A 21,208-nucleotide genomic window follows, 5' to 3' on the forward strand; every position below is an offset into this window, starting at 1 on the left:
CAAGGAAGTTACTGCTAAATAAACTGATGTGGGAAGTGAAAGCATATCAGCTATCCCCTGCCAGCTCTCCACACTAACACCTTCAGTGCAAATTAAATGGAGGTTACTGTATAATCTGTTCTTAAAGTGGAAGAAGCTGTCCCATCGTGAGGCATGTTAAGTATGCACTTGGAGCAGAGTACCTGGGATCCACATGCTAGCTTCCCTTGCAATAAATTACAGTACAGACAAGCTCTGTGCCTCAGATTCCAATTGTTCTTTCCTTATAAGCGAAATATTATGCCAAAGCACTTCTTACTGCTCAACAGAGTAAAAAAGCAACAAACATCTGCATCCTTAACATCAGAGAAACAGGATTGACCTTGTCCCTTCCGACAGTGATTACGGCTGGTTTGTTTGCTGCCATCTTACGTGTGTTACGGGCTCGCTAAGGTGGTGTGGCAAGAGAAGGGGGAGCAGGCAGGGCAGCCCGCGGGTGTTTGGGCGGCAGCCCTCCTTTCCTGAGAGGAAGCCTATTTGTGCCAGGGAGATGCTGGGAAGCAGGGATGATCAGGCTGAAGCAGGAAGCCCACAGCAGATCTAGAAATGAGAAATAGCCCAAAAGACCACAGAGCAGGTGACACAGCTGTTGCACAGGGAATATAGGTGGAAGGTAGAGACTTACTGCATTGCAGGAAGCCTCAGAAAACTGCTAGTGGAGACCAAGATGGGAAAAAAAAGATCTCTGCAGGCAAAATCTGGTTTTCCCAACCCTCTTATTTTTAGCTACCTCACCTGCCTGAGTTCTCTAGCTGAATAGTGTGTCTGTTCTGCGTTGTGCTTCAGCAAAATGCACTCCTTTAGACTGTTAGAAACCAGGTGGTCCATGGTCATTTCCAGTTCCTCCTTTTCAGGCCAAGGTATCGTTTCTTTCCCTTCAAAGGTCTGAGTGACCCTGGATCCTGCCACAACTGCCAGTAAAGACTTTCTGTGAAACGAACACAGATTATCTTGTCATTATCAGACATGGACTAGAAGGATGAGCAACCCATTGGTGTCTCCTGCAAAGGCACCTCTCATGGCTGTGGAGCTGGTCTCTTCTGGCAGACTCCAGTGCCAACAACACTGGGTGTCAGGGAGCTGTGGGGCTGAGGGCACTGGGGGACCAGGAGCGGCCAGGGTCCACCCCACCACCCCCAGCCATGGAGCAGGGATGGCCTGCAAGGGAGGCCAGGGTCAGGCAGCCTGGGGCATGCTCAGGGTCCCCACAGCATCCCCTCACTCCAGCCGCCCTCTCAGGCCACCCAGGACCCAGCTCCTGCCCCTGCTGCTGCTTACTCCCCCGCCAGTTGCCCATCCTGGCCGATTCGGTTCCTCCAGGCCCCTCCTTCAGACTCCCTTCTGCCAGGAGCCGACAGAAAAAGGAAGGGTTTGCTACCAGGGCGCTGTGCCCCCCTGCCTCGGCAGCGTCCAGCCTCCACCCCAGGCCACCACCACCCTCCCAGCCTTCCCTTACAGAGGGCAGGAGGCTCCTGAAAACTAAACCCGAATCCTCGTTGGAATGAAGCCCGTCAGTCGTGAGCAGACTGCGCTGTGAGCTGCCGGGGAGACCCAGCGGCCCCGGCCACCAGCCACCCAGGAGCCACCACACACGCTGCAGCTGGAAATCCATGTGCCGAGGAGGACAAACCTGGCTGTGGAGGGTATCTGGCAGAGCTGTATGCCACCGGTCCTCCGGCCATGTCCATCTCCCATATCTAGACTCTTCAGCCATCTCAATATGTCCCGATATTCCAATGCTCCCTCTAGGTACAACTAGACTAATGCAGGTCTTAAAATCTCCCTGTTGGCTCTGAAGCGAGTGTGTAGGACCAGGAGAACTTCCCAGGGTACTATTGAAACCGAGGGTCAGGTCTTCAGCAGGTGTAAATGGTACAGCTTTGTGGGCTACACTGGTATCTACTGGCTGAGTGTGTAGTCCTGCACATTAAAACTCTTTTCTATGGCGAATACACATCAGAAGCTGGTGTATTACCTATATAATTAGAGTTCACTTCCGTTCTTACCTGGATGTTCTTGTTTACCATGATCACAGTTTGGAAGGTGTGAATTATTTGCAATGCAAAAGACACGAGCCTCTCCAGGAAATAATGCACTGATCAGACCTACACTTCCACATACCAGATCTTTTTGACTCTGCTTGCCCCACCCTGTCCCTTTTGCGACACACCAGTGGTCACCACAGACTCTCCTCGGGAAGAAGGAGGGTGACAGGCTGTATGTGCCCCATTGCTTGTCAGTTTGTGGAGGAATTAGTAATTGAGATTTGATGGTTTAGGAGAACAGACATAAAGCAATACCAAAACAGGAAAAATTATGTCATTGAAACGTCAGCAGCTCTAATGCAATTATTAATGAAGTTATTAAACACTTGTTTAAAGCGTACAGTTTAAGCTGTAAAACCAAACTGTTGTGTGTCAAAGCTCAGGTATGGCAATCGAGAACACTGACAAATGATTGTTTACGGAATAAAAACTGTACTATACTTAGCAACACACATAATAGTTTCCTCTTGTCTTCATCTTTATTTATGGCAGGAAAAAGAAGTACCAAAGGTGAAAGACCTTGCTTACCTATTAGAGGGTGCATAGTCCTGTGCAGCCTCGTTATTTAACTGTAAGTTGTGTGTAATCAAGAGGCAATCATGCTGCCAGAAGACATACATTAAAGCAGGAGCAAGTGCCTTTTACAGCTTTTCACATGTGTCTGCTGGATATTTTCTCCCTGTGTATTTTTTCAGTCCTACTCCTTACTAGATTCCTACACATTTGCTATCTCATGTAAATGTGGTTCATCCACTGTATATTACATACACAAGTGGAAAATATGTTGTAATTCTCTAAAAGTTCAAAAAAACCTCCCGAAAGTCTAAACCAAAGTGCTATACCTACAGATTCACCCGCAATCAGGGGAAGCAGTTTGACTTCTTTTCAGGTGGTTCCCAAGCTGGTTGAGGGCCCACACTCGATGGTCTCAGAGACACTGGTATGCAAATCTGAAGTTGGCAGGACTCTTACACATGTTTGTCCATAACTCCAAAGGTCTTTTACCTGGTGTCATGGCAATGTTGTCACCAGTCCTTTTGCACTGCCAATTTCCTTAAAAGATACCAATGTCAGACAGAAAACAGAACAACCTGCAATAGTATTAATAACAAAACTGAGACACTATTAACGGTCCTCTTGCAAATGAACAGGGTCTCAGGATTTTATCAGGTTACTGTCTCCTCTTTTTTCCCACCAGAGTCTTACCAGACAAGGAGCAGGCATATAACACAAATCTGTACTATATCACAGTAGAAAGTAGTATAAAGTTTCAGGATGTAGCAAGCAGCATGTTCTAGACTCACCATTCCTCTGCGAGTGGCACTCCCTTCACCTAGGGCAGCTGCCTAGTGTGGGGTCCTGTGACACTACTGTGAAGGGTGAGGGATATCTTACCATGGGGTGAGCTACCCTCTGCAGGTGCTCGTCTCTTTTCATGGCTACCGGAGGAGCCAAATGGTGCGTTCAAACTGGCCACCTAACTTTTGGTAAAGCAGATGAATCCCACCTTAGTCTCACCCGATTGCTATCGCAGTTGAGTGTTGTACTCCTCTGGAGCAATATATGAAAAGATTGTCCCAGCTGAACATACCTGCCATTACTCCAGAAGCTCTTCCAAATCATGCCTCTGCCCAGCAGCCTGGGCTGGATGTTGTGTTCATCTGGATTCAAGGTACCCTCCTTCTTCCGCTGAGAGACCCTCAGCTGTATATTCCTCACAGTTCCCAGTGGCACTTACTGAGGTAGGACTGATCTGGCTGTGGTCAGGTCCAGCCTCTCGACCTTGCAAACAGCCCTGCTGCACCAACCTCTCCTGAGGTTTTCTCTCCCTTCAACATGCACTCACACATGAAAACATGTAAATTCACCAATCCCCTTGCAATTTCAGCAGGATGAAAAATTAAATTGGAAAAAAATTAAAATTAAACTGAGTTGCGTAACGCTACTGAAATAAACATATCAGAACACAACTTGTATTTCAGCTGAGCAGAGCTTCATTTAGCACAACAGAACTTACCCATTTCCACTGTGATTTTCATTTTAGTTATTCAATCAATAAGCACAACCAGAAGAACAAAATATTCAATTTCTTATTTCCTAGATTAGATTTCTAATTATAGTAAAAACCTTCTAAAAGTTGTGTATGTATCTCTTTACAGGGAAAGCTAAGACAATAAAAAAGCTGAGACATCACGATATTTAGTTTTATTGTATCCTTTTATAATACTGACTAGAACGCCAGATTTAATAATATTGGATGCAGGTATAAAAATAATCCAACCCTTTAAAATTACATTTTGCTACTACAGTACTGTATAATTAGTGGAGGCTGAAAATATGATACAACTTTAAATAATACTGGTTTGGAAAATGTCCTTAGAAACCCAGCAACATGGAAGCAAACATTCACAGATACAGGGAAGGAAACAGGGCAATGTCAAGGACATAAAGGAGGTTTACATTCAGGTTTATAAAAGAAGCACAAACAAATGCTGAAAATTTACCTTTTGAAACAGAGCTCACAAAAGGTAAGCTTTACTACCGCAATTCTGAAAGCTGCTCAAATAAACCATTATGATTCTACACACCCAATTTGACCTTCTGTTAGGAGAAACTCCTGTAGAATTTAACAGGGCTTAAAACAAATGACCGAGTTTAACAGAATTTCCTTTAAAAAAGGAAACTTTTAGGTATTTATTCTGTTGGGGTGGTTTTTATGTTGTTTGTTTGTTTAAGTAAATCCATCCTAGCAGATTTTATTGGAGACCTTTTATGTCAGGTAAAATTTATGTTCAAAAGAAGTGATCAGTTTTTACTGTATTCCACAGGACTTTTCCATATAGGATTTTGCAGATCTGGGGGCTACCTGCTGCAGTCATTAACCCAAGCAAGACTCCCAACTCTTCTAGCATTTTACCAGAATAAAGGCCAGGAGACTTAGCATTTACATCCTACTTTTGAGGAACATCAGGCACCCTCTCTAGGTTTTCCCTCAACGAGGATATTATGCACATGCAACACAAACCAGACACAGAATAGGTGCCATCCCACATATGCCCTTACAGTATAGAAGCCATACTCACCTTAGACATTTACTTCTGCAAAACAAGCAAGTATATTCCTTTCTTTTTTTTTCTTTTTTTTTTTTTTTATTATTATTTCTTACCCCTAATGGATTTCTGTCCTGCTTTTCAATTTCAGCAGTTCAAGGGAACAAAGAGTTAAGTACACATTGTAAAGCTCCTGGAATCTTACACAGTGCATACCCCTTTTGAAACTGGGAGATCTCGCCTCGTTTCTGAAGGGACAAGTAAGAGTGAACAGCAGAGTAGTTCTTATCTGTGACTGCAGCAAGCACCTCTAAGCCCCTAAAAGATCTGACATGATAGGAAACAGGTTGGCTGATCAGTAAAACACCACCACAAAATTCACATTTATTTTCTTCTCGGGAAGGTGTTTCAGATCTTGAACCTGTTTTGTTCAACCTCACATAATACAGGTCCCGCTACAGAATAAGCATACTTTAAAAAAATAAATACAACATGGAAAGGCAGCAACAGTATCACAGAAATAGGCAGAACACAGAGCCACGGGAATGTACATATGACACACAGGTGACCCTGGTGGTGGAATTATTCAGGCCTAAAAACCCCACTTGATTAAAGTCCATAGGAGAGTTACTATAGTTGATGCTGGATTAGGTCCTTTGTGTGTGAAGAGGAAAAAACATTAGTCAGCATAGGAAGAGCATTTAAGTAAAATGCATCTGTTCTTGTTAATTTAAGGAAGAAAACTAAGGTTTAAACATCACTATGAGGGAACGAGAAGTCCAGCTGGATTTGGAATGGGTATGGCCATTGACCAGCATTAGAGACAAGTCCTGGGGAAGCACTTGGTGTCTGCAGCAATTCCCAAGCCCACTCTGCTGCTCACTCAGGTCCTGGCAACAACAATAAGTATTGGCACAAGCAATTCCACAATGACAAACACCTCTCTCTAACTGCAATTTATTGCTATTTTTCAAAGCCTTTTACTACCGCTCAGTGTGGAGGCAAATAGCTTTTAGAAGGCTGGCCACAGCAGGTGACTCAGTGACTGATAGCGGGACATAGGGGAAATGCCACAACAGCAATGAGATTCACTGCTGCCACGTTACCGAATGCTTTAAATATGGAGGGCAAAGGGCATTGAAATGCCCCTGTCCTGTTTTTCCCCCATATAGCCCAATTCAGTGCTGTGAGGTTTCAACATTATGCAAAAGGCCCCTTATTTTTCCAGCGCAGCTGGGAGGGCTGGCCATGGAGAGCAGCGGTGCGTGGCAGGGACACAGGAAGGCTGTGCGCACGAGTTTGAATAATCCCTCGAATCTGCATTTTGCTGCTCTGTTCACTGGGATTGCCTCTCCTAGGCTGACTGCCAGAGGTACTTCTGCGGGTGAGCGGCTTCTGTCAGGACAACTAGCAGAGCATCATAGCAGCAAACGCACACCTCCTACATCTTTTACTATCAAGCAACAGAATTAGCATTTTTTCCAAAGTTAATCAGAAATATCCCACATCACTGCCCATAGGTCCTTGCTGACTGCTCCTCTAGCTTTCCACCACAGCCACAGCAGATTTCTGTGCAGTGTTGATACAGTTTTTCTTCCTTTCCCCACACCTGGCTGAACCACTTGCATCCTCCTTACAAGAAACATGCCACTTCTATCTTAACCCCTTGGACAGGGGACAGCAATTCCCCTTGGCAAAAACATCCAGTGTGCTCAAAATCTGCAATTTGGGGGAGCTAAAAGTAATCTAAATAGTCTAAGAAATAAGAGGCATCCGCATTTGAAAGTGGGCTTGAGGGCACGTGGAGACTTCTCACATCAGTCAGGAGGAACAAGCTCCACTCCACTGCCAGAAGGTGCTTCATTTTTGGCAGACAGAGGATCCTGGTAGCAGCTTTAACAGGCAAGTTGCACAGAAACAGGTCACATCCCTGCTGTGGCTGGGCAAGCCCACTGCTGCTGGGACATAAGCATTAATGTAAGTATCGTAAGTTCTGGCAAGACACACTGCACTGCACCCACCTCTTTTGCCGTAGTGGAGCTGGGAGACAGTGGGGCTTGGGTGAAGGCGGAAGCAACGCAGCATGGGGAGCGGCTGTGCTGGGGGAGAACTGGGTGCCGAATCACCCCAGGCAGCATCTGCTGGTTCCGCAAAGATTTCCTGGTATCACTGTGTGGCAAAGTACCTGCACTCACCCCGGTGCCAACTCCTGCCTGAATCCTCTCCTGCCGGCTGGGCAGGGCCTCCTAGGACACCCAGAGAAGGTGCTGCTGGTCGGGAGAGACCCCTTTCCTCCCTCTGTGGACTATGCATTGGCTCTGCGACTCCCTTCCTACCAAGGCTAACAAGAAGATCAGGCTGCAATGAATGAATTCTCATAAGAAATTTCCAAATGTTTACCTTTTTTGGCAGAGAGAAAATTTCTGTGCATTAAAGTGCTCTCTTTTGGGAAAGGCCAAGTTTTGCAGTCCTCACTCAGAAAATCCTGCTGGGTTTACTGAGACCCTTTCACTTCAGATACAACATTAAGAAGCAGCTGAAAATCATTAAGACATGAAAATTAATTACTTGCAAACTTTTGTGTGATCTCAGTTAGGAATAGTCCTATCTCATTTCCACTCAAATCACTTGCAATTTGCTATTTGCTGTGAGATACAGACCAGGAGTTTTGTTCATATAGTCCATGTTATTCTTTATATAGAAGGATTGATCTGCAATTGTGAGCTGATATTTCCTACTTTGTCCTTTGTACTTGGCACACACAGGTAAATTGCCCAGTCTTTCAACTAACCAAGCAATTAAACATATTTGCCTGTAAGCATGTGCCTGAAGTCTTCCTTACCTGACAAAATGCTGCCATGTGGTTAAATCCTACCATCATTGCTGGGACTCTCCTCCTTCTTGCTAAGCCACTTTAGTAAAAAGGGACAGAGCCCAGTGCTCATCTACATACTTTGGATTTAGATTCAGCATCATTCGCATCTTCTCCATTTCTTTTCTAACACAGACAAAACCCTCCTCCATACCATGGGAAAAAGGCAGTCCTTTCTGTCCTGGGCACTCTCAAAATCAGAGGCAACTCACCCACACAGAAACAACCTGCCAATGTCCTCTTTGATGGATCCCACCGCATAGCAAAGTCAAGCCCTTAGTAACCATAATCCAACAAATCTTGTGCAATTAAGATACCAGGTGCTAATGAAAGGGAGAAGAATATCGTTCATGGACTGGAAACACCGATCCATGTGGCAGGAATCCTAATTCTTGTGCTTTACCTGTTACACTATTTTGGATACTGTAGCTACAGTTTTCCTTAAATATAACTCCTTTAGGCAGCTGTACTTCCCATGAGCATCCAGTCATTTCCTCCCTACAGCTGAGACAAGCCACATACTACCACCTGCGAGGTTGATTATGGATCAGACAGCATGAAGCTGCATGCAACGTCACCATAAGGCAACATAAGAGCAAGGGATACTGCCCCAGGGATCCATAAAGATCTGGGTTTTTGCAAGCCTACACTGCTGCTTCTACATAGTAGATAAGGGGTGAGGCATAAAAAGACACTGTGTTTTTGTGCTATGGCTGCTGCATCAAACTATATCTTCTCAAGCACATTTGTGGTGCCTTTCCTGCCTTGCAGTTTTGAGAAAATAGACGTGAATGTGAGCAGGGACCAGAAACCTCTTATCCCACATAGCTAAAGACTGCCTGCTGCTAGCTCCCCTTCCTCTGGGTAGCTGTTGCACACTTTTGACAGGGAACACAACAGCCTTCAAAGTGCTGGGAAAGGATCTGGGAACTCACATCATCTGTAGGACACAAGTACCTGCTCACTGATGGAGGGCTCCTCGTCAACCCCAGGGTTGCCTCCCGTGAGCAACCACACAACATATCACATCTGAACTGCTGCTCTTACTTGGGGTTAGGCACTTCGGGAGATGCATCCTGTGGCCCTTAGTGCTTCAGTGGGATGAGCTACCTTATGAACTTAGTTGTAGGCACTGTGTCTTTTCAAGCATGGCCAGGAGAAGGGAATATCAGAGGGTATGTGCCCTTCAGAGAAACTAGCTTATGTACGCACTACAGAGATGGTGGGTTAATGGCTAAGGAATTGTGCTATTTGTTACCCTCGTACAAGCAGCCACCTTGAATTAAAAGCACAGTCACATTCAGGGGAAGGATCTGTATTTGGACAGGGTTTGGATGCCTCAGGGTAATACCCAGAAAAGATAAGCAGTAAATATACTTCATTAATAAGATCTCTTGCAACACCCAGCTCAGAATACAGTCCATGAGCTTTCAATCTGATCTTTGGTAAGAAATGTAATAACTTATGTTTTTCAGCTTTTGCCAAGATGATTAGTACGTGGAAGCCTGTCTGGTCTGAACCACTCAAAACTTGGATGGGAGAAAGCAAAACACTCCGACATAAGTGATCTTTGCTCCACTAGGATTGAAAGCATCATGGTTTTCTCTCCTTTACATGCAATTGACTGCAGCGAGCCTTATTTTCCAATGTACTGAAAGCCTCTACAGCTCCTACAGAAGTCAAGGTGGGCTGTGGAGGCTTGAAAACTATGTCCCACCTGCAATGCCCAGAATTCAGATTCCACTTCCCAGCCAGGGCTATAGAATTATTGCTCCTTCCCAAATTCCTCATAAGGAGCATGCTGAATTCCCAGCTCATCTTTTTCTTCCCTGTGAGCAATTATTTAGCATTATATTGCTGTTTCTACACTTAAATCCCTGCAGGGAAACAGAGCCCCATAAGATCCTATATGGAAGCACTATGATGATGCGTAGTAACATCACTTCTGGACAACGCTGGTTGACAAAACAACATACTTGGACTCTTCCCTACATATAGGAAGTTTCCAAAGCGGCACACAGGATCAATTGAGTTTTCTTTCAGGTAAAATTGCAGTGGTATGACTAACTTTTTGGAGATGATCAACCCATGAATTCAGCCAACATGGCCAGGCACCAGGCTTCAGCAAGGATCCAGTCATCTGGAGAACCTCGACCAGTAAGAAGGTAAGGGCCAGAGGATAAGCCAGCTTTTCTGTCATGTATAAAATGGAAAGCAATGCAGCAATATAGAAGGGAGTGCACAAACTTGTCCTACCAGAAGCAGTTGCACAGCAAATCTTTGCATGAAGGTTGGCTAAAAAGACAAGCACGGTCTACAGTGAAGAAGATCTGTAAACAAAACACTCCCTAGTGGTATTCAATGCAGAGTGCTGGGCACAGTTCGTCTGCCTGTACTGATCCATGCTTGCCATGTAGCGTAAAGAGTGAAGAAGCAGCACAGAACAAAACTGGAGTACATGTGTTAACTTCCATCTGGGTCTTTTAGTGATGTGCACCTTGAGCCTCTCCCTCCTCCTCTTCCTTCTCTCTGCTGCTCAGCAAGTATAGCCATCCGTCAGGGCAGCAATGCTCAACATGAAGTTCAAAGTCCTTCCTGTTGAACGGGAAGAGTAAGATTGATGTAGGCTGAACTGCCCAGGAGACAGATTGTACCTGGGGATCAAGGGCCATAAAGCTGTGTCAATCTTCCACTCCCTGTCCTCACTGCTAGAAATAGTCTCTTCTTCTGGTTTCGTCACTAATGAAGGATGGATTGTATTGTCCAGGGTAGATGCATGAATGTCGAGATCCAGGCAAACCAGTGTAGGGAGGATAAAGTCCATTTCTTTCCAGTTCAGGATTTCTCAGTCCAGTCGGCTGTATTAGCAAAAAAGTAAATAAAAAGGGTCTTATTCTCACAGTCATATCCTCCTTCAGGCACCGCCTTACCACCTTTCCCAGCAGTTATTTCAGTAGCTAGAAGGAACTATGTGATCACTAATGATTTCTATAACCTAGAACGATTTTTACCGTGGGAGTTATGCATTGCATGAAGGGATTATTCTGATGCAATCTAGTTTCGACATCTTGCCAATTAGCAGACTTAAAGTTTACCTAGCTTCATCAAGTGCAGTCTAAGTGCACAGTTAATTTTTAATCCAAGAGAATTGTGCTGATGAGTTCAGGTATTGAAACAACTCTCATGAAAAGGATATTTTCCCAGAGCCATCCTTAAAGAAAATGTTTCTAGAAAATTAAAGTTAGTCTCCTGCTTTGAGTATTACCTGGGAGCACCTCTCTCCCCATTAACCACAGGTACCTGCCCTGCCAACACAGACACTTGAATTATATGTCAAATACAAAGTGATCCAACCTTCCTTTCTCTTCCCTTTTCTTACTTAAGTAAAACTCCTGGGGACACTTGGTTGAGGAACTTTGGTGTCTAAGACCAAGACTGTACAGTCCTTTCACCCAGTAAATAACACCAAGCCACCTGCTTTGATCTGTTACAGAACAGATCCATGCAAAGCCCTTATTACCCACTGCTCACTAAAAAGCTCCCCTTTCTAGTTGCCAGCATAATAAAAGTCTTAAAAAATGTTTAGGAAATGCATTTACATTTCCAAATCTCTCATTCATACTGGGGGATTGATTATTATCAGGAAGGAGGATTATTTCCCTTCATGCTGTGCAATGCAGTAAACTTTCTTACTGAAAAACTTAAAATACAAGCCAGAAAAAAAAAAAAACATTGCTCACTGTTCTTTACTCTGGAAAGCGTGAGCCCAGAAGGTGTGTGGTTTGGGTGAAATCCTGCAACCTTCACTTCCATGAGTAACCCCCTAACATCTCAAGGACTTCCAGTATGCTGCTGTAGATTAGTGACAGGTGATGCACCAGCATCACAGCTCTGGATACAGACATTAGCACATGGTACCAACCATGATAGCAGGTCTTCTGCTTGTGTCTTTCTGTTCTCTGCACAACCTATTACTCCTCCACCACTTCTTCCCTGTCACTTGTTCCCTCAGAGCTGAAAGAATGCTCCTTATGCACCCTTCTTGCTGCAAGAAGGGACCTGCACCCTGCAGAGGGGAGGAATGGAAGAAAAGAGTGACCTCTTTAAGAAAAGAATGACCTCTTTTCTACCTCACCTCAGTGACCTCACCTCAGTGAGCAGCATTTTCCCATCTTGGGGTGAAGTCCCCTATGCAGAGGTCTCAAACTCCCAACATCATCAGTGAGGGTGACAAGAGAAAACTACCCACAGGGATCCCTAGCAGTTTGTCCAAAACCTTTAACTGTTCTTCTCTACTCTAGGAATGGTATTTTCGGGCGTATACCAAAACATTTCTAGATATTTCCCTAGCAATCTTCCTAATGACATCTCTTTGTGGTATTCACCATGTGTAATAGCTAGAGTCCATAGGATTCCCAGTGCTTTGCTGTCTATAGAAGTCATTAGCTTTGCTCTTTTATTTTGCAAGAAAGGGATCTGTACTTCCAAAACTAAAGGAATATGTCTTTCCTGTATCAGGCACGAAGAGTTAATAGTTAAACTATAGATAAATACCGAATAATACACATCCGTCATCTGCAACAGGTTCTTGGTGCTTCCATTCTCCTGCATCTCTATGGTCTCTCTGCCCCACTCCTGTGTGCGGGGGTTCTTTGGATATTCAGCATATGGTGACATCTGGAAATCCCCACTCTTGAAAATGAGTTTACTTATGTCATTTTTATTCTTCCTGTTTATAAAAAAAATGAAGGAGAGTGAAAACAGGCAACTGACCCCGTTATCTTGTATTCACTTCTGTCACGATCTCAAGAGATTTACTTCATGTTTTGAACCTTGACTGGGAACAAAGATCACCGCAGAGGGGCTACAGTCCGATCTTTTGCTCGGAGTCAAAATCAGGTATGAGGTCAGATCACACTAGCCAGGGCATTATCTGGTGGGATTTAGGATGGAGATGGCATAACATCTCTAAGCAACCTGTTCCACTGCCTTACTATCTTCTTGGTGAGTTTTTCCCTACATTCAGTTTGAACCTCTCCTGTTCCAATATATGCCTGTTGTCTCAAAACTGTGTGTGTTCACCTAAGTCAATGCAAAAGTCATGGAAATTTAGGAAGAAAAAACCCTGTATGGGAGCCCCCATGCTATTCAAGTCTCCAAGTGCTTAACTATAGCACTTCCAGGCAGTATGTGAATTCCTAAGAAGGAAGACCTGCAAGAGGCCAGTCTGAATGGCACCAAATGCCCTACATGACTACAATGTTGTATGAGTGGGCTTTGGCGACACTTCCAGTTCAAAGCTGAGTACCCTCCAGGAAGTCACACAACCGGCACCCTGGGGCCCGGGGGTGACCTGGCCATCACACCTCCTGGCTGGGGCTTGCTGGGGCTTCCCTGGCTCAAAACACAAGGGAATAAGTGCACACCACTGTGCCAACCAAACCACCACCACGTCTATGTCACTGATAAATCCAGCTGCTGACTTTAATCAGAGAGCTTTGAAATCCTAGATCTGGCGGCTGGAATGGGGGGAGGGAGTGTTACTGCAAGGCAACCCTTTTCATGATATATGAATCACGAAGCAGATCTTCCTCAGCAAGAAAATCTTGCCTCTAGTCTGAAGCTACCGGCTGGTACAGGAACTATGTGTGTACATGCATGTGTGCATCTGAGAGGGAGAGACACAAAATGAGAGCACATGCAGGACTTGTCAGTAAAAGGAAATAAAAATAGCCTTAAATACACTCAAACCCCACTGGAGCAATGGCCAGTAACCCCTCCTGTTGCCTAAGCTTCTCCTTTCTACTTAGCTTGCATTTTTGGAGACTGTTCCCTGGCTGCTTTACAGCTCTAAGTGGGAAGGACTCCTTTGACTCTCCATCCTTAGAGGACATGATTGCCAGGCACATCTTTAAAGATGCCCAGTTTGATTTTTTAGCCTGGTTACCGGGTGGTGGTGGTGGTGGTGGGGGCGGGGTGGCGGGGAATACCCCAAATGAAAGCACAATCTAACACTTCAGTATCTCTGATTAATCCATTTGCTTAGCGATCCTATGTTTTCACCTATGTTTTGTCCTTCAGGGTTCACGTGTGGAGCACTAAGTGTGGTGTAACCCGCTGAGAGGATGCCACTGATAAGCCAGGGCTGGCGGTGGTACCTACCGGCAGCAGGTGACGATCAGTGCTATGCCCATGATGAGCAGAAGTCCCCCTCCTGCAGCCGCGATCACCACAGTGATGAGCTGATATGCTACAGATGGGAAAGACAGACTCACTTAGAAACAGCAATGTAGTTGTAAATACTAATGTAAACACCTCCACAGTCCTCATGCAAAGGGATCAACTGCTTATTTCCCACCTTCCCTCCCTCTGTAAGCAATTTGCCTTAAATTTTCGAGTGAAATGGATGAGTTGGGGATCTCTTGCTGAAGGAAGAACAAGCTATTGTTCCCCCAGGAGACAGATTCACTTCACTGATAGACCAGAATAATTCAAATGGTATTACATGGATTCACCTCTGAGTATCTTGCTTCAAGAATTCCCACTATATGTGCTATCATGACAGGGCATCCAGAGAAAGGAGATCTCCTTTCCTTAGGAAATAACATTAAGTCAACTTTGTCAAAGAAGTTCAACAAAATAATTTTCAACAGAAAATGAAGAAACAAAAAACACTGACAAGAGTAGCATGTACCTACTGCATTTTAGACTTAGTCATTTGCAATTACTTGTTTCAAATCTCTCATTTCTGACACTGTGGAAATTAAAAAAAAAACCAAAATTCAGTACTTACGGTTTCCACAGTTGAATCCACCTAAGCCAAATGGGCAGCTGGTAACAGAAAACAACAGGGAGTTTCAGCGGCTTAGTTGTGCCAACAGGACACCAAAGCAACAATAAGAAGAATGGTGGGGTAGGAGGAGGGCAGAACAGTCACCATACCTCACACAGGTCTCATTTTCCAGTTTATATCCGTCTTCACAGGCTGAAAACAGAGGAGAGAAGGGCCATGAGCACCGCATAGTGGCGCAGGGGCAGCAGCATTTCCCATCACCGCTTCCCACCACAGCCTCACCCCAAACAAACTTGGGGACCAACAAGCTGGTCTTCACTGCTGGCACAGCAGGAACACGGTGCATTTTAGTGTGATGCAATATCTCCTCCGGTTTAAGTGAAACACCGTGCACTGAAATTCACCTCCCGCTGGCTTTGATGGGACCATTTCAGGACTTCCCAGCAAAGCCAGCCTGCAGCCTAGCACAGGGTGGGCAGCTGGTCAAGTAATTCCCAGTAGAACCTCTTCTTGTCCAAATGGAAACCCGCTGCACACTTGTACCGCTTCCCACAAAGCAGCAGTGTAAAAAGAACTGCAAGTGCCTCCAGTTTTTGGTTTGAAATCTCATTTGAACAGTGCTACTTTATCATTGATGCACATTATTAATTACTGTTAAATGTAAGTATTGCAACAAAGTATTATGCAAACACAGTTGGGGTAACCCAAAGTGCTATATTATGTTTTGTCTCGTGTCATCCTTTTTTCTTGTCTTTCAAATTCAGAGCTAAATCAAATTTTGAAATATATTTTACTACAGAATAGAAATTAAATTTACTGGTCTAAAAAACCCAGAAAACTGCTATGTACAAAATATTGGTGAAAAACTGAAACCATTGCTTCAAAATAAAATAATTTCTGTGCTTATCTCATCACCTGATTTATCTGAGAATATTACAATACCCTTCTGATGAACAGCAAAGGTGATGACACATTGGACATAAAATTATAAGCTTCAAACTACTGATGAGATCACTGCTTTTCTCAGCAATAATCCCACCAGAGCTCAGGTAGATCTGCTGCCTTTTGCAGAGGCAGCGAAGGTGGTCGCTCAAAGAATGGAGCAGCAGTGACATAGACGGAGTCACTTTGGGCAGGGGGACAACCAGGACGAGCACGTGCAGCAGTGCAGCAGCCCTTGGGGGTCTGCAAGACATTGCACCGGAGTCTGAGAAACCCCTGCAGCACACTCCACGGGGAATAAAACCAGACTGTTACGTGGAAACAAAAATGCTCATGGATCTTTTTTCCCCTTAAACACTATATGCTTAAAACTGGTGTGGCAGCAGCTCTCAAGCCCTCTTCCCTCTGCCTTGCACTCTAACTGTAGGGATAACCTGCAGCCAAAAGTTCGGGCGCTCTCTAACCCCAGCAGGCACAAGGTGTTCTGCAGGGAGAAAAGAGCGTTTCAGCAGAGGTCCCAGCTAAATCAGAGCAAAACCCTCACCTCCTCCTCCGCTGCTCCCAGTACACCAGATGCCTCTTCCCCTCTGGCACAGCCAGTAACTGTATTTTCAGAAACACTCAGCGCAGGAGGGGAGAAAGTAAGAAAAGGACAAACGTGTAACGTTGTCTGTTAGGGTGGGCTGGCAATATCACAGCAAACCGAGAGAGAGCACTAGTATCTTGCGGCTCTTCCAGCACCAATAACAAGAGATACTGATGCCAGCAGGGAGCAATGTGGTATGACCTCCTCCTCATAATATAGGTCACAGAACTTCCCTAAATTTAATTCCAGTTTCAAATCAAATAATTGAACTGGAGCTACATTTTAGAGAACCATCCAAGTTTGATTTTAATATTTTCAGTGACGGACAATCAACCACAACCCTGGGTCAGATGCTCATAAAGTTAATTTCCCCAGCCATTAAAAACATTCACCTTCTTTCTGGTCTGAATTATTCCAGTGTCAGATTCCAGCCTTTGGATGTTTACTTGCTAGATTGGAAAAGGTTATATGATTACATTTCTCCTTTTCACCACCAAATCACTCCTTTGCCTTTAATAATGTGCACTGAGATCTTTGAGTCTTCCTGGTTATTGCAGCTTTTCTCTGAACGCTCACAGGTTCTCTTTGACCCTTTTGATTTCTGGTTCCCAGAAATAGATGCTGCAAGGCCAGGGATAACAAAACTTTCCCTCTTCTGCCTGCCCGTGACCCCTAAATGCACCCAGGAACTGTATTAGCCTTACAAGCCAGAGCTGGGGACCTCTTTTTACTGGCCAGACCCCCTTCACAGCTCTGTCCAAGTCTCTGCTTTCCAGGAGATGCAACCCACAGTGTGCCTGGCACTCTGCTCTTGGATGCCTCGCCTTGCATGTGGTCATATGGAAATACTGTTTTCCTATATACCATTTACTAAGCATCCCATGTTGCTCAGCATGCCATTTTCCCCACGGCGTGTGGGGATGCAGAGGAGTGATTGCACTCACATCATGAATATTGCAGCTCTAGGCACAGGCTGGCCATGGCAATGGGCACCAACGATGATGTGGGAGCTGATGTCCACAACAGCTGGTCTTGCACCACTTCCTCTGCCCTATAGAGCCCCACTACTCCCCCACTACCTCTTTAACTCTATTTATTCCCCCAGAGCTGGGGATGGGGAGGGTCAGGCTCTTTACAACTCCCCCTCTGCTGCATCTCATCATGATGCTTTTTGCATTGGATTTATTTTTCTCTCTTTAAGATGGTTTCTTTGAAGTCAAGGAGGAGATCAGAGGAAGCTGAACAAAAGTTAAAAGCCTCAGTCAAGTCAGGGCAAGGTAGTAAACCCCAAAGGACCTTTGCCTGGCTCATTCATAACGCTGAGGCATGAGCAAAATGAGGCTGGATGAGTTGCTCCTGTCAGTCACTAACAAACGCAAACTGAAAACATGGAACAAATGTTCTACCAAAGCAAACCACAAGATGAAGCAATAACAAAATCTGCAGTGAAGGGGAGGAGGCATCAACTTGACAGCTCACTGCAGATGCCTTCTCTGCTGAGCACAGCAGCCCCATGTACCCCAGCCCCATGTACCCCAGCCCCAGCCTGCCGCCTGCACGTTGGGAAGGCCTGGGGGAGTCTGCAGGCAGATGCTGGAGCCCAGCCTAATCTCACCCCTCAGCCCCAGCCCAGTAACGTGTGTAGACACGTACACCCTGTGTGGAGCCGTGCCTGGGGCAGGGGCAGCCCTGGGACCCCACTGGCACAAAGCTCTCGGGCCAGGAGGCTATGGGGCAACACAGAGGAAAAACAAGATCCTGAACATGCATCTCTCTGTCTTAAACACGCAATGCTCATCTTTTTTCCTCTCCTCACCCTGCCTTTTCCTGCCACTTTGCTTTCTCCTCTGGCATCTTTCCTGCTCCTTTGAACATGCTCCCAGGAGAGCTTGTGCTGTCACACTCACTCAGCAAGCTTTCAAACATGAGCAGGGAACAGAGGAAAGGCTTAAGTGTCAGGGGCCAAGCAAAGCTATCAAGTTGTGCTTTTCTACTTGGGATTTCTTTGCCTTTCCAAAACAGACTCAAGGGTCTCTTTAGAAACCTGCTTTGCTGCTCCTTGCTTTGCTCCAGAAATAGCATGCCCTTGAAAAGCTGGCACATTGGCTTTGCCACCGTTTCCCTGAAGATACCAGGAAGGTTGAAAACCAGCAACGACCCAGAGACAACCTAACTGCACACTGAGAGGTACCGTGGCGAACATGTCAAAACTCCTGTGGCTCAGAGACCCCAACCTCCCTTTGTGCTGCGGATGCTTTTTTGAGCATGCTCCAGGGGACAGACACTGCCAGGCAGGACGGAACAATCCCTGGGGTCAGGGTGGCCAATGCCTCGTGCCCCAGTGGCTCTCCCAGCCGCTCTCCCAGCCGCACCCGCCTTCCCACGGGGTAGACCGGACAGGGCAGCACAATAGCCATTTCCCTCTTTGCAAATACTATAATTGGAGTTACCACACCACATTTTCACAACCCACAATGAGGGTCGGATGCTCAGGAGACCTTGATTCCTGTTTAGTCACTAAGAGGGCAGAGATTTTCAAAGAGGCTGGCATATTGTGTGCTATATTTATCAGAAAATAGCCCTAAATATCAAATGAGGGCCATAGCCTGGCTTTTGAAAAAGCCTTTAAAAATCCCAACCACCTGGCTTACCCAGATGGGTACAAAGTGATGCTGAAAATCTGTTACCTTGCCATGGTACGTGGCACCATGCTGTTGGTGCTACCCTCATGCCACTGCACTGCCGCCTAAATCCCGCATCAAACGTGTCCCTCAGACACTCTGAGGCTGGTCAGTAAGATGTTTCCACTGGCAGCAGCAAGCTGAAGGTGGAACTGAGCCCTTACCCTGTGCAGATAGGGTTTTTTATATTTTGCATAGCAAACAAGACCTGTAAGTAGCAAGTAACCACATGTACAAGATGTTAGATCTCTTAGCCCTCTGCACCCATCACATCTGAGCGCCCCACAGCCTTTCAGCTATTTATCATCACAACACTGTTTGGCAAGAGACATGAACAAGAAAAACAGAGTAACTTGTGCTGGGTCCCCAGAGTTGATGACGGAGCAAGAACTGGGCAAAAGCCTCTCAGGTTTCAGCTCAGCTCCCCACTCTCTACAATAAGCCCTTCTCTGTCTCTCAAGGGTCAGTGTGGATAGTCAGTATTTCCTAACAGAAATCCTTGTCCCAACATACAAGATGAGGGCAGGGAAGGAAAACACATAGGAGAAGAAAGGTTTTGCCTGCAGCCACAGAGCAGAGGAGAGGAAGGACCATCCCAGAGGCAGGACCATGACCTGGAACCTAGAGATGCCCATTTCTAAGATGTCCATCCCAGAGCCTGCAGCACATGAGTTATTTCCAGGCACATTTTTCTCACTCTCTGATCAGATTTGGAATGAAGAAAGCATGTCCTCCTATTTCAACTGCAACCCAGCAGACACTGCCAGAAGCAATATATAACCACTACTGCAATTCTTATTGATATGTCATCTGAAAACCACATTTCTTCGGAAGCCCTACAACAGCTGCTGGAACTAAGGGATGGACACCCTGATCCTACAGAAGTCATTTTGACCACTGGCAAGCAGACAAAGACCTTGTTTAAAATGCAGTAAAAACAGATTTCATGATCTGAGGAGTAGCTAAAAAATAATATAACCATTAAGCTTAAAATTTATTAGGAACACAGAAGAAGAATAAATTCATAATAATTTTCAGATACTTATTTTTAAAATATTGATGATATATTAGTATAAGCTTGTGAGTTTAAAGCACTTCTCCTAAGTTCGCTGAGAGTTCAGACAAAATCAAAACAGGCAAAGACACACGTCATCTCTGCTCTGTGCCACTGAACTGGAGCCCAAAGCTGTCAGGCCCCTTTCTCCCTCTTCTCAATCACTGTGACTCACAGCGTGCTCCAGAAAGAGATAATATTTTTCCTAGGGAGAGACTGTATCTTCAGTGTCTGCTGAAAAGTCCCCTAACTAAATAAAAGAAACTTGAGCTGCTAATATTTATTCATAATATGGTGCTTCTTGCACGCACAGTGATACGCGCGCACACACACACACTCATTTCCACTGGAAAAAAAAAGTTGAAGCAAAATTCAGGCAAAATACCCTGCATAAAGAGTAATACCTCTGCAGGAGTGGTCCATCTTGTTGTATTTGAAGTACCCACTTTTGCACTGGCAGAGTGCGACTCCATCAAAGTCGGTGCATTCAGAAGTTTCCTTGTCGCACTCAGGGTCTTTCTGCTTGCACAAGCTGCCAACTGTAGGGAAGAGGCGGCCAACATCAGCGTGATTCTCTCTGAACCCAGCCTTATGCTCATTTGCTTTCCCCAGGCATCACGTTCAGCTCATGGGCTGCTTTAGTCCCCCCCCCCTTTTTTTTTAATAATATTTTTTCCATTAGGAGACAGTCAATGTTACACTATGTCACCATTTCTTGCCTATCTACTGCCATTTGTACAGGCAAACAGGGGGGCAAATAAATGTTTCAGCTCAGAGGCAGGAAATTAAAAAGAAAAATTTGGTTTGGCCAAGCTGAAAAATATTCATCCCCAAGACAGTTCAACAAACCAATTTTTAAGTTTATATCAAGCAAAATATTTTGCTCTGCCCAAAACAATTTTATTTTCCATTTCAATATTAAGCACTGGATTTTTTCATTTTTCAAAGAAATAATTTGTCCTTTCATTTACCTTACTTCGAAGCAGTGTTTTATTTTAGAAAGTGAGATTTGTGCAACGAGCATACAGCAAAACCGTGGATAAATGATGGAAATTGTGTCACTGAATTTACATTTTTTACTGGGAGGTCAGACTAAATGGAATGAACAAATGAAAAAATATTTATGAGGAATAGGATTTTATGGAA

At 45.0% G+C, this 21,208-nt stretch overlaps 1 protein-coding gene across 4 annotated transcripts in view; it reads right to left on the bottom strand.

Annotated features, from left to right (window-relative positions):
- Nucleotides 1-4,274: 4,274 nt before the first annotated feature.
- HEG1 (heart development protein with EGF like domains 1) overlaps nucleotides 4,275-21,208 on the bottom strand; it is a 59,431-nt gene continuing 42,497 nt past the window's right edge. For all 4 annotated transcript variants that reach the window (XM_056349150.1, XM_056349147.1, XM_056349148.1 and 1 more), the window contains 6 exons: nucleotides 20,467-20,601; nucleotides 14,949-14,991; nucleotides 14,800-14,837; nucleotides 14,169-14,256; nucleotides 12,561-12,735; nucleotides 4,275-10,864 (listed from right to left, as the gene is read on the bottom strand). In XM_056349150.1, the coding sequence (XP_056205125.1) occupies nucleotides 10,715-10,864; nucleotides 12,561-12,735; nucleotides 14,169-14,256; nucleotides 14,800-14,837; nucleotides 14,949-14,991; nucleotides 20,467-20,601 (629 nt within the window). In that variant the 3' untranslated portion in view covers nucleotides 4,275-10,714. The remainder of the gene's footprint in view (nucleotides 10,865-12,560; nucleotides 12,736-14,168; nucleotides 14,257-14,799; nucleotides 14,838-14,948; nucleotides 14,992-20,466; nucleotides 20,602-21,208) is intronic.

Source organism: Falco biarmicus, chromosome 8 (genome assembly GCF_023638135.1).
Source record: "Falco biarmicus isolate bFalBia1 chromosome 8, bFalBia1.pri, whole genome shotgun sequence".
NCBI lineage: Eukaryota > Metazoa > Chordata > Aves > Falconiformes > Falconidae > Falco > Falco biarmicus.